At 41.7% G+C, this 11413-nt stretch overlaps 1 protein-coding gene across 1 annotated transcript; it reads right to left on the bottom strand.

The window, feature by feature from the left end:
• Positions 1–1992: 1992 nt before the first annotated feature.
• Positions 1993–10304, bottom strand: ppp4r2b (protein phosphatase 4, regulatory subunit 2b). The gene is made up of 9 exons (XM_071919945.2): positions 10196–10304; positions 9384–9465; positions 8475–8645; positions 6825–6918; positions 6686–6723; positions 6503–6577; positions 6219–6359; positions 5796–6103; positions 1993–3600 (listed from the first exon to the last, which is right to left on the bottom strand). Exons 1-9 carry the CDS (start codon positions 10230–10232, stop codon positions 3212–3214), a joined length of 1335 nt encoding a protein of 444 aa, XP_071776046.2. The 5' UTR covers positions 10233–10304; the 3' UTR covers positions 1993–3211.
• Between the last annotated feature and the right edge of the window lie 1109 nt (positions 10305–11413).

The following is an 11413-nucleotide window of genomic DNA, read 5'->3' as shown; positions in this document are numbered from 1 at the left end:
CGACATACAGCGGTTTTCAAAGTGGGGTCCAGGGGCCGCTAGGGGGTCCTCGAGGGGGCTCCAGGGGGGTCTCCAGCAAAATGAGGGAGAGTTTCATTTCATAGTTATTTTACTGGCTATTTTGATCAAAGGTTTCACTCTCCTCACTGCAGTTATCACCCCAGCCTCAGTACAGACTATTATAATTATGTACCAAGCCATAGCTAACAACAGTCTTCTCAGATTACGTTCCTTAGGGGAAAATATGTATAATCTTATCAAATGGCGGGCCCAGTGGTCTAATGCAAGTCTACATGGGGGGTCCTTGCTATGAAAACATTTGGGAGCCCCTGAAGTAGAATAAACGAGGCATACAGGCAGTGTGACATAGAACGTAAAGCTTGGCAAAGGTTCTCAGTACATGTAAAAACAAATAGGGGAACTGAACAAAGGCTCCACTAAAATATCTTTCAAAAAACATCAGCATCAGCAGATTCAGACGCCTTAACGCCAAGCATGTTTCAAATGAGAACAGCTTTAAACACATCTGTGACCGTGAGATAACGATGTCATGTGTGACCGTATTGCGATAAGCGATTAGTGACCAGATGAATTTCTATTTCATCCTAGCATGATTTACAACACCGTGCCAAAAAACAAAAATCCACAGCTTTTAACAACCAAATTTATAGGATGCAGAAACACCAGTAAATAATTTGACAGTAAAAACACTAACATAAAAAAGAATCCCCTTCCTTGTTGATTGCTCTACTTCATGCTCCCTTGTTGAGTGTCACAATAAAAATAAAAAATGCAGAGAAATGTGGCATGTAATAAAAAGAGGTGTGCTGCGCTTTCAGTGTTTTTTGTTTCTCGGGGAGGCCAGAGGGTAATAAGCTTCTCTCAGTGTAGACCTGACAATAGAGCTGCTTAGATATTTACCTTTCTAGAATTTTATCCCCAACTAATGAATCCGGCTCCCCGAGGCTCAAGGCATGGAAGACAACTCAGAAGTAACGTAGAGCACAAAGCAACAGCCCAGCAGTGTGTAAACAACAGCTCATCTTGCAATTTCACACATGTAAATGGTACTTGGGCAGTAGAACTCCACAGTACACAAGAAATGACAGATAAATTCAGGAGTACATCAGATCCGGTGTAAATTGTCTAAGTCGTATTGAGCATATAAAGAGGATATTGAGTCAACTGACCAGCGTGAAACTTTTAAGTCACCACCAGTGTGCCTATACTCTCCCCATAATATCCTCTGTCATTCATGAAGCTGGGATCAAATTAAGATTCATTTGATGCTGAGCTGCTTTTAATTCCCCTGTTGACCTGGCATTTATTTCCCTGGAGACAAGTCTTCAAAGTCTACAGTTTAAATAGTGCCTCCTGCTGAACAGTGCTGCTTGGATTTATGCAATCCACTTTTTATTTCCTCAGAGAGCCCGGGCAAATTTCAGCAGCCAAACGACAGCAGCGGTAGACAGTCTTGTAAGCCGACCTTCAACAGCACCTTTCAGGGCCTCGGTGTAGAGACATGGCAACATGAGAAGATCTGTATATTTAGTGCGAAAAGGTTGGATCCTCAGTACGTTTTGGTTCTCATGGGAGGACAACGTGCCCAAAATGGATTTAGTCAGATACACAAGCCCGTCAAAATGGGTGAGCTTCTACACAAGAGGCTTGCCAACACACAACATCAGTTGAAAAGCCCCATTACACTGTTGGTACCTCGTCAACATTTTGGGAAATAATTTGTTTGTGCACATCAAAACTGGTAGCAGCATGAAGCAGGCTAACCAAATGAGCATTTAAGCATTTTTAGCCAAATGGCTTCAGACACATTTTCAGGAACAATTACATTAATGGAAGTATGAATGTGGACAATATAATCAGAGACGCTCAGGAGGGACATTACATAATGCAAGAGGTGATCTGATACGTTCAAAGGCTACCTCAGGAAATAGATGAGATGCCTCCTGGGCAAATAAGCAAGACCACAACGCATAAAAATGTTAACATTTATTGCTGTTTCTGAATACCGCATTGAAAGCAAATGCATTCAGAGTATACACAGAAATTATACAATTATATATGGTTTCACAAAGGCAGTGAACACATACTGTATTACAATCTACAAAAATCTACTTTACAGAAATTTAAAATTCTAAATATCAAAAAGTACAGCTGCAGAAACAGGTGTAGAACTGTTACCAGTAACTGCTCTGGATATCGGTCTGTGAAACAACATGGTGACATCACGATACAAAGAAAGCGGAAGTCATCTTTGTACTTACAGCTGGTTTTGGAAACTAGAACTGGCAGACAGAACAAAAAACATACTCCAAAATAGGTTGAAATGATCATATAAATTATGGTGGTTCTATGCATCCAAAATATATAATTTTACATAGGACGCCTCTACAAGGTAGCATGTCAGAATTCTTCAGTGGGGTTGGTAGTGTATCATAGCAAAAGATGGTTAAAAAGAATATAAGGACACAATGGAGAAAACTACTTCTATGTCTCCCATCTCACAAGGAAATGGACAAGTAATATTAATTAAAAAAAAAAAAAAAAAAAGATAAATTTTCTTAACAGCCGTGGTGGCACTTAAGCAACAACATAGTGGTGGTTCAGTGTTCGGGGGGCTGAACATTTTTAGATGTGCTTCAGTCAAAAACAGAAATGGTGTTAGTAGCTCATTCATGTCCAGAACAGCTGCATAAATAATGAGTGGCTGGTGTGGCTTTGTTCTGACCCTGATGGTGTGGAGCTGATAACCACTGGGGCTAGGGGGTACAAAACTTAGACCTCTACCTTTCCTGTCAAGATGTACAAATGGTTGAAGTGGATGGGGAAAAGAGAAAGAACCAGAACACAGCATCCTAACAACCCCATCTAGAAAAAAAACTATATTCAAGAAATTCCAAGGCTGCTGAAACCAATCCCTTTGGAAACCGACAAGTCTTCAGGGAAATTCAAAAATAATCATAGAGGATAAGAGTAACAATAAAATATTCCAGTTTAAAAAAAAAACTTCAAATGAAAATTTATTTGTATGCCCACATCAATGCCAGGTAGCCATTTTGGAGGAGTGTCCAAAAGCGAGACAAGGCGTTCATCTTGAGTACGAGGTGCAGTTCTCCTCGTCCCCAGTGACAGTCAAGCTGGATTCAAGGACAAGTTGTTTTATGGTCACAGGTGGCTGCAGGAGGCCTTCAGTCTAGTCCTGCTCCATGGGCTCCTCACTGGTCCCAGTGTTCAAGCTGGCACTTTCCACGGCGCCCTCTGTAGGGGGCTCAGTCGTACTGCTGGAGGGAGTGGGGGCTATGTCTTCTCGGGCCGCTGCTGCACTCTCCTCTGTGCTACTGCTGCTACCACTGCTACTGCTGCTGCTGCTACTGCTGCTGCTGCTGCTGACCGGGTCGCTGTTGCTCTCCTCACTGTCCCTGCTGGTCTCGGGGCTCTCCAGTACGCCAGTGGGGGCCTGTTGCTCCGTCTGGTCCATGTCGCTGCCCTCCTCCTGGGAGCCGCATGGCACCTCCCTCTCGGCCTGCTCCGCCTCCTGGCCCGGGCCCGCTGACACCTCGGCCTGCGTGCTGCTTGTCGGCTCTGTGGGGAAATGGATGGAGAAGAACAAGTTAAAACTAAAACACCAAGCGCAGAGATGGTGGAATGGTTAAAGCCCGGGTCAGCCTGCAAATCATCCAGTGTCCTAGCCTCGAGAAACCACTGTCGTAATCCTGCTGGTCTAGTACTGAATCCCTTGATTTTTAAGGGACTGGCGAAAACATTTTGCCTGTCTTAGAATAAATACTCCTCGTACATATCCTCACTGTCGAGTGCGACCCCATTCTTTCAAAGGAGCACTGTAAATGAAATAGTACTGAATCCCGCCAGAACCTTCTCTCCTGTTTCCCCCTCAGTCTTACTGTCTCGATGAAAAGAAAAAAAGAAAAGTGAAATGGGAGGATTGCCCACTGCTTAGTGCATGAGACCAGTGAGTTATGGAGACAACCAAACCATAAACTTACGACTGGAATCTGTTCTTTCGAGTTCAGCTTTGATCATTTAGCCTCAAACCATCATCCTGTCGAATTATATACATACACTCCCAATAGTGAGAAAATGTCAAGAAAGGAATAAAATGAAAAGTGTGAAATTAGGATTCTTACAATAAAGTTACGGGCTTTACTTTTAATGCTTTGAGCCACAAGATTTATTACTACATCTTAGTTAAGATTTTCACACCTAGTTGGTTTAGAGCAGTTACTTGAAACCCTGGCGTTGTTTCCCCTTTAGTTTGGTTCAGTTGGCCATATGAGAAAATAGAAAATGCACTCAATCAGACCAAGACCTTGTCGAGCGGGTGGTCTCGGTGCATTTCCAAACCAACCCTGGAGAGCATTGTTTGGAGTGACAACGTGGTCCCACCCAACTACAGGAAGCACTGTGCATTAAGCAGCTGTAAATTATGGGCTAAGGACAAGTTTTACCCCGCAAGAAAGTCCTTTCCCGCACCAAATTTCTGACCAATGAAGGAAATTATCACTCTTTTTGATGGTTTTTGATAATACATTATGGTTCGCTTGATTTTTGTCCATGTGAAACGGCACCAAACCGAAGTTACACCATGTCCCCTGATTCAAGCCAAAGGAAACTGACTATGGGTTTGTAAACGCCCTAAAATGCAGCTTTTTCTAGACTACATTTTCCTGATTAGCACCTCCACTTCTTTCTGGCATATGTAATGTGTCTGATGTGCTAATCACAACAATGACGATAGGCAGAAGAAATAGCACAGTTTGCAAGTGATAGGCTGCTTGTGAAAATGTCAAAATCGTCTGACTTGTCTCAGGTGTTCAGCTCTCAAACAAAAAGAGAAAGTCAGGCAACCACTACACAGTCACCTACATGCAGACGTCAGACAAACATCAGTAGGCTTTATCGGAATTTGCATAAGATCCAAGTGAAGGGGGCAAATGTAACAGTCCAGCACTGAATTGAGACTGAAATATAGCCTTAATAACTTTAGGTCAAAGACAGGGCTGGGTAACTAAGATAGGTACTTTTATTGGCACCGACGGAATCAGGTCGGTACTACAGTAGTACTGAAACATGTTGAGGTAAATGGAGCCCATTTTGATGATTGTCTCTGTTTCAATCTACCTAATGCCAGCTAAAACAAAGCTTGCACCGATTTAAATACACAGGGCCCAATTGTATAGCTTCATTGCCTAGCCTAGCCCGACGAGTCAGACCCATGGAATGCTACGCAAGCTACGCCTCCCATTGGGTCTGACATCTACGCACTGGCTAATTACAAAATGCGTCTCTGAGCAAAAACGACTGCTTATAGAGTTATTTTGACTTAACAGGACGGTGTTTGTGGGTCTTGTCGCTCTCCCCGCGATGTATTAATGACGATGTAAAAACAATAACGTATGGAAAAAGGCTGATTTTCTACATGTCTGTACTAGCCAAGATCTTTACCCAGTGTAAACATACTTTATCTTCTGTATGGAAGCTGAACTTCAAAATTAAAGTCCCGCATACGCTGCGTACACTTGCACTTTGCAAACTAGTCCCTACAATAAAGTTGATTAGCTCATGAATGGTTTTATCCAAAATGTGTTGGACAATTGTAATAATGTACCGTGACTGCATTTTCCGTATAGGTGACCCCAGTAGGAAGTGAACCCTTAACTTTGTCAATATTAATTCCAAGCTCTGCCAACTGAGCTACATAGGACCATGGTAAAAATGCTGCCAATTAGCTTAAAGTGAATATTTCTTAAAAGCCCTACCTTGGTCTTCCACGGTGGCAGCACTGCTGGAGGCTTCATTCTCCTCGCTGTCGTTGGCTTTCTCCTCGTCCTCCTGGACCATGGCTTCTGCCTCTTTTGAGAGGCAGGTAGCGTGCAGAGGTCTTAGCGTGTCTACCTCCTGCTCCTCCTCTTCATCCTCATCATCCTCCTCCTCCTCATCCTCGTCCTTGTTGAACTTGAGTCTCTTCACCTCATGCTGCTCAGCCTCCATGTCCTCCTCCTCGTCCTCGTCCTGGTGCTTGTTCTTCACCGAGCTTCCCAGGGTAGCCCCTGACGCCGAAACCTCACTGACAGAAAAACAAGATATAGACAGAGGAGATAAAAATCTGATTAGCATTTACTGGTTTATGTAAGATAGACATGGAGCCTGGATTTTTGATCATGCCATGGCTTCTGACATACTCGGACTCTTTGTCACTTTCTTGCTCTGTGATAGGGTCTTTGTTGTCTGTACTGTCTGGCAGACCATTTGCTGCTAGTGAGCTGGCCAGAGACACCTTTGGTCGGTTCAGCGGCCGGGGGGTTCCTGGGCCATTCACTTTCCTAAGATAAAGCAATTAAAGACAATGAGTGAAAAAGCAAATTAGCAAACGATGAGAAGAAACTATGTGAATAAAAATACCATCTGATGCAATTTAACCATTATAGAATTTAGGATCAAGGACTGAATCTGTCCCCAGTATAACCTCTCTGTAAAAGCGGATGTGTTCCCTGGAAGCATCACTCCATTCATTCTATTGACGCCACTGCATCCATTTTTCCTGCACAAGACAGTTCAGAAAAAACAGAATGTCTTAATCCAGCAGACACCATAATTCTTATAGTTCAGTGTTTTGTAGAGACAAGGTTAATTTGGACACCATACTTACTCTGAGGTTGGATGCACACAGCTCACCACCATTACATTCTATAGGGAAACAAGTATTTCCAGTTGAGTGACACAGGTCTGGAGTTTGAGCAGGTTGACAACTTGAGAACGGAAAAACGGCCATCCTGCTCAACACTTACCTTCTCCACCCCTCGGAGGAACTTATCTGTTCCCGTGTAGTTCCTCTTGGGCTCTGTGAGCAGCTCGCACAAGCGCTGGATTGTAAATGGGATTCTGAAACAAGAAAAAGAGCAACAGAAAACATTTGTCATTTAGAAAGGCATTTAGTGTCTATTGCCCTCCTGCCGCTCTAAAAATTAGCCCCAACATTCTGCTTCATCCTTTCACGGGTGGCGAGTACTCTGGCTTAGCTCCCCGCTAAAATGAGTCACAGCAGACTGTAAAGTAGGATAACAGGGTATACCGGTACTACATAAGTACCACGGTACCAAATTTTTAAAACGGTACTATACCAGCATTTTGCACAAATGATCTACTTTCTGAATGCCATCCAACAGAACATAAAGACTGTGCCTTTAAGGATTCAAGGGAACGGTGATCTGGTGGGTGTGCCTAGAGGCCTTGTCTGTGTGGAAGTGTGAGAGCTAGCTGCGTAGCTCAAAGAAAGAGAGAAAAGGTTGTAAAGGCAGCGGTTGATCACACTGCCCGTCGCCAAATTGTAAAGAAGCAAGGCGCACTAAGTGAAATATGGCAGCATTTTGCCCATATTGCACCCATTTGTAAAAGATGTTTCAAAGTTTGTGTCAGCAAGGGAGGTAATGTGTAATTTAGCAAAGCATCTGTCTGACAACCAGCCTGGAATTCAAAGCCCAAGGTAGATAAGAGATAGACGACAAAAGTAAGGTTTAAGGTTTAACAAGTGCAGTGCTATTGTTCACAAAGTGCTCACACACAAGTTAATTCAGACCCCTTTCCCCAGTCCTATTTGACAAATACAAACTAAATACAAACACACAAATTTCATTCACACTGGTTGAAGCCTGATCCTCCTTGTGATTCTGTAAAATTCTGGGGCAAAATATAATAATGTGCATTTGTGCACACAGTTTAAAGCTGCACAGTGTAGTTTTGTGACAGAAATTTTAAACTTTGAACAGTCAAAGTAAGAGTGTGATACAGTATATCTTAAGTACTCAATATGAGAATTTATTCATGCTTCATAGGTGTCAAAAATTAACTAATAATAATAACAATAATAATAATAATAATAAGTAGTTAATAATAAGTGCATCAATTCCTCTGGCTGTCTGAGAAAGAGCTTACAAAATTGAAATGCGTTGCAAAGCTGCATGTATTATAATATGCCTTTTGTGTTCATTAATTGGGATATATATCTGGATGATGTATTCATTTGGGCCAGGGGGCCAGATCTAACCATACTATATGGGACACATGGAAAAGCTTCAGTAGATGGTGCTATTGTGTTAAGATGACAAAATCTGCAATAACAATAGCATTTCACGATAGTATCATATTATTGGAGGAAAACCGGTAAGTCTATAATAATGATTATGTTATACATTATTGATCCCTGTAGAGGAAATTCGGTTTGCCCCTTCCAGCAGGTCAAAGGTCAGGGTCAGCTACAGAGCACCGACCCCTGGAGCTGGTAGGGACTCAGTAACTTGCTCAAGGACACTTCAGCAGAACAAATGTTTGCTGACACAGGAGCTTGAACCTTCTTTCTGGCTGACAGATGGATCAGATCTAACCAGCAGGCCAGCCTGCCTCTATCATGCAGAATCAGACTGCTTTAGCTGGGTACCTACCCATTGTATCCCTTCACTATCTTCAGGATCCTCTCCTTCATATCCTCAAATGGAATTGACTCCACGTTGGGATTTGCCGGGCCTCTTTGATCAGGCGCTGAGGCTCTGAAGTCATCCATCACTTTCTCCAATTTGAACAGGAAGTAGTTCTTAAACTGAGACCACTGAACCCTAGAGGAAAATGGTATGCTGGATAAGAGTCGATGGACTGGAGCATAGCACATAGGAGCAGTGTTTCCTCTATATTCATTTAGCAGTGGTGTGTCACCACAGCAAAGAAATTAGCACCACTGGTAGAGAAATGTGAAATTAAAATTAGCATTAAAATTTCGTTTTACAATACATACACACATATATATATGTATGTATGTATGTATGTATGTATGTATGTATGTATATATATATATATATATATATATATATATATAGTATACTATATAGAAAAAACATTTTTAGCACTACAACCTCAACTTGAAACATAACCCAAACAGTGACAGATATGGGGCAAAGAAGAATTTGAATTATCCCCCCCAAGCACCACAGCTGCATAAAATTACAGAGGAAACACTGTAAGAGTACAGGAGAAACCAGCAAAACTAGGCCACAGCATACCATGGTTGGAGGACACAAATGCAAAGGATGTATTTGTAAAAGAAAAGACATGAAAATGCAATTACAGCAGCATGCTATTTGTATAAGACATTCAGAGAAATGACAGCAATTTTACTGTAGACTAGAAATGCATTAATGTATTGCACAGCTGCAATTAACATGAATGGTTTATAGCCAATTAACAGATCTCCATAGAAACATCAAAACAAATTTGTATGTGTATGTGTGTTGGGGGAGGGGGGTTAATCCATGATATCAATAAAATAAGTTTCACTACATTATATGGATTTTACTTACAGGGTCTCTCCAGTCTTGGCAATATGGCATAGAAACTGCTCCAGAAGAGGAGAGGCCTCCTTCTTTCCTTTCTTATCAAAATCTGAGGAGAGCAAAAAAGTCACCGAGTGAGTAAACATATACTTGGGTTAGCTAGCTGGCCTGGCCAGAGATGGACGGGCTTTGATTTAACCTACTTGCAGTTTAGACAACACCTCTGTTATGAAGCGAAGATGCTTTGGCCACCTGCGTTGAAGAGTATCCATACCCAACTACATTAAGCTTGTTAGGAGCTCTGTGGACAATCTGGCTAATAGACCATCGCACTGGCCGATTAACGTTAGCTATTTACATAACTATGTGACAGGCTAGTGGATGCTAGCCGTTTAGCTAACTGGCTTGCTAGCTACAACTACATTCATTTTTGCCATCTGCCTAGCATGAGAAGCTAAATCAAATGGCTTAGCCGGCTAAGATTTGTTAGCATATGTATTAAACCAGATAGCCGGTAATACTGACCAATTGCCTAATCTCCAGCGAAGACTAACATGGAGTTGTCAAATAGTGGGGGCAGATAGATTAAGTCTGGCAAGACTGATAAAGGAAAGCAGCATATTTCAGCTACCGTTAGCTTCCTAGCCTGGCTAATGTGCTCGACAGCTAACCATTTCCGTGAGACTGCTTGTAACGTTAGCATTAGCCAGTTACTAAGTAGCTAGCTAGCTAACGATATTAGTTAGCGGGCTACACTCCGTGCATTTTGATAATGTAACCACCACATATAACAGGTGGTCTCAAGGAACTCAAAAACTATCGAAATAAATTGAAGTGACCTTTGAGCGCCTCTTGAAGTGAGTCAATTTCCATCATGTCGTTGCCCTCTGTCAGTCTTGTGGATGTAAAAGGCAGACTGGCGGCTAGCTGCTGCTTAGCTGCGATATCACACCGTCAGAGAGGAAGGAGCATTTTAATATGGCGCCGTGAGGTCACTGCCTGTTCAGCAGCAGACTGGAGAGACAACTAGGAAGCACAGAACATGACTTTACGGACATATTTTGTTGCTTTATTTTATTGCCACTATTTCTTCTTCTATTATCATTATTATCTTTTTTTTTTTTTAATTATTGTTATTTGTAGTAGGCTAGTGGTAATACTTAGTTGCATTCTCTTCAAAACTCTGTTCCAACTTTAAAATACTTAAAAATCTGCGGATGTATTCCACCTTTTGACCCTCTTTATACTTTAAAGATACGCTACTATACACTCACTACAACAGGTGCTGGAGGCGACGGACTGACTATGGGAAAAAAATCCCATAATGAACGGCAGGGAGTGAATTTAAAAAAAGATTAAAAAATATATCTTTAAATGGTTAATTCTTTCAAACGAATTCAACTTTCAATTGACCTTTCAATTTGAATCCAGCACACTTCCAGCTGCTTCATGCTAGCCCACACATTTTCTCAAGGAAATTGACTTTTCTAGTAGCCTAACTATATTAATAGGCTACATTAGCTATTTCTAATGAGAGATTTTTTTTTTTTTGGTCACATTCTTATCTTTCGCTTTACGATGTAGGGGTTATTCTCCATATTTTATTTCTACTCAGTGAACTCGGTGTCAAGAAAAGTACAAAATCCCACAATAGCTCAACACCACCTACAATACAGTCTGTTGCAGTAAAATTTTGTAAAGATCCAAGTAATTACAACCAATAATGGAAATACATGGAAAAGGAACCACTGGCAAGTTTACCTCTAGTCTGTTGAATTCCCTTTGGAAGTCAAGCCCTTCCTCACTGACCTTTGAAAGAAACCACATTTCATGTCTGTATACATTTCTGTATATACAGTATGTTGTCACATCTGCGTGCCTGATAATGTGAACAGCTAGCCTGCTAATCAGCTTCAAACCTGTAAATCTGTCAGCCAAGACGCTTTATCTCTCTGTTGTAATATTTTCAGTATGGTTTGTTGTAATTAGGCCTCTTGTATTGTCTGCAGCTCTCTGTATGTTCTGTTCTGATCTCCATTCTTCTCTTTGCTGCTGCG

The sequence above is a fragment of the Centroberyx gerrardi genome, chromosome 5 (assembly GCF_048128805.1).
Source record: "Centroberyx gerrardi isolate f3 chromosome 5, fCenGer3.hap1.cur.20231027, whole genome shotgun sequence".
Classification (NCBI taxonomy): Eukaryota; Metazoa; Chordata; class Actinopteri; order Beryciformes; family Berycidae; genus Centroberyx; species Centroberyx gerrardi.
The sequence above is the reverse complement of the archived record's forward strand: the minus strand, read 5'-3'. Positions and strand labels throughout refer to the sequence as shown.

Coding starts and splice junctions, on each gene's coding strand:
- ppp4r2b (XM_071919945.2), bottom strand. CDS start 10,232: ATGATGGAAATTGACTCACTTCAAGAGGCGCTCAAAG. Junction 6,919..8,474: donor ATAGTGAAGGGATACAATGG/GTAGGTACCCAG, acceptor TTCTTGTTTCAG/AATCCCATTTACAATCCAGC. Junction 3,601..5,795: donor TGCCACCGTGGAAGACCAAG/GTAGGGCTTTTA, acceptor ATTTCCCCACAG/AGCCGACAAGCAGCACGCAG.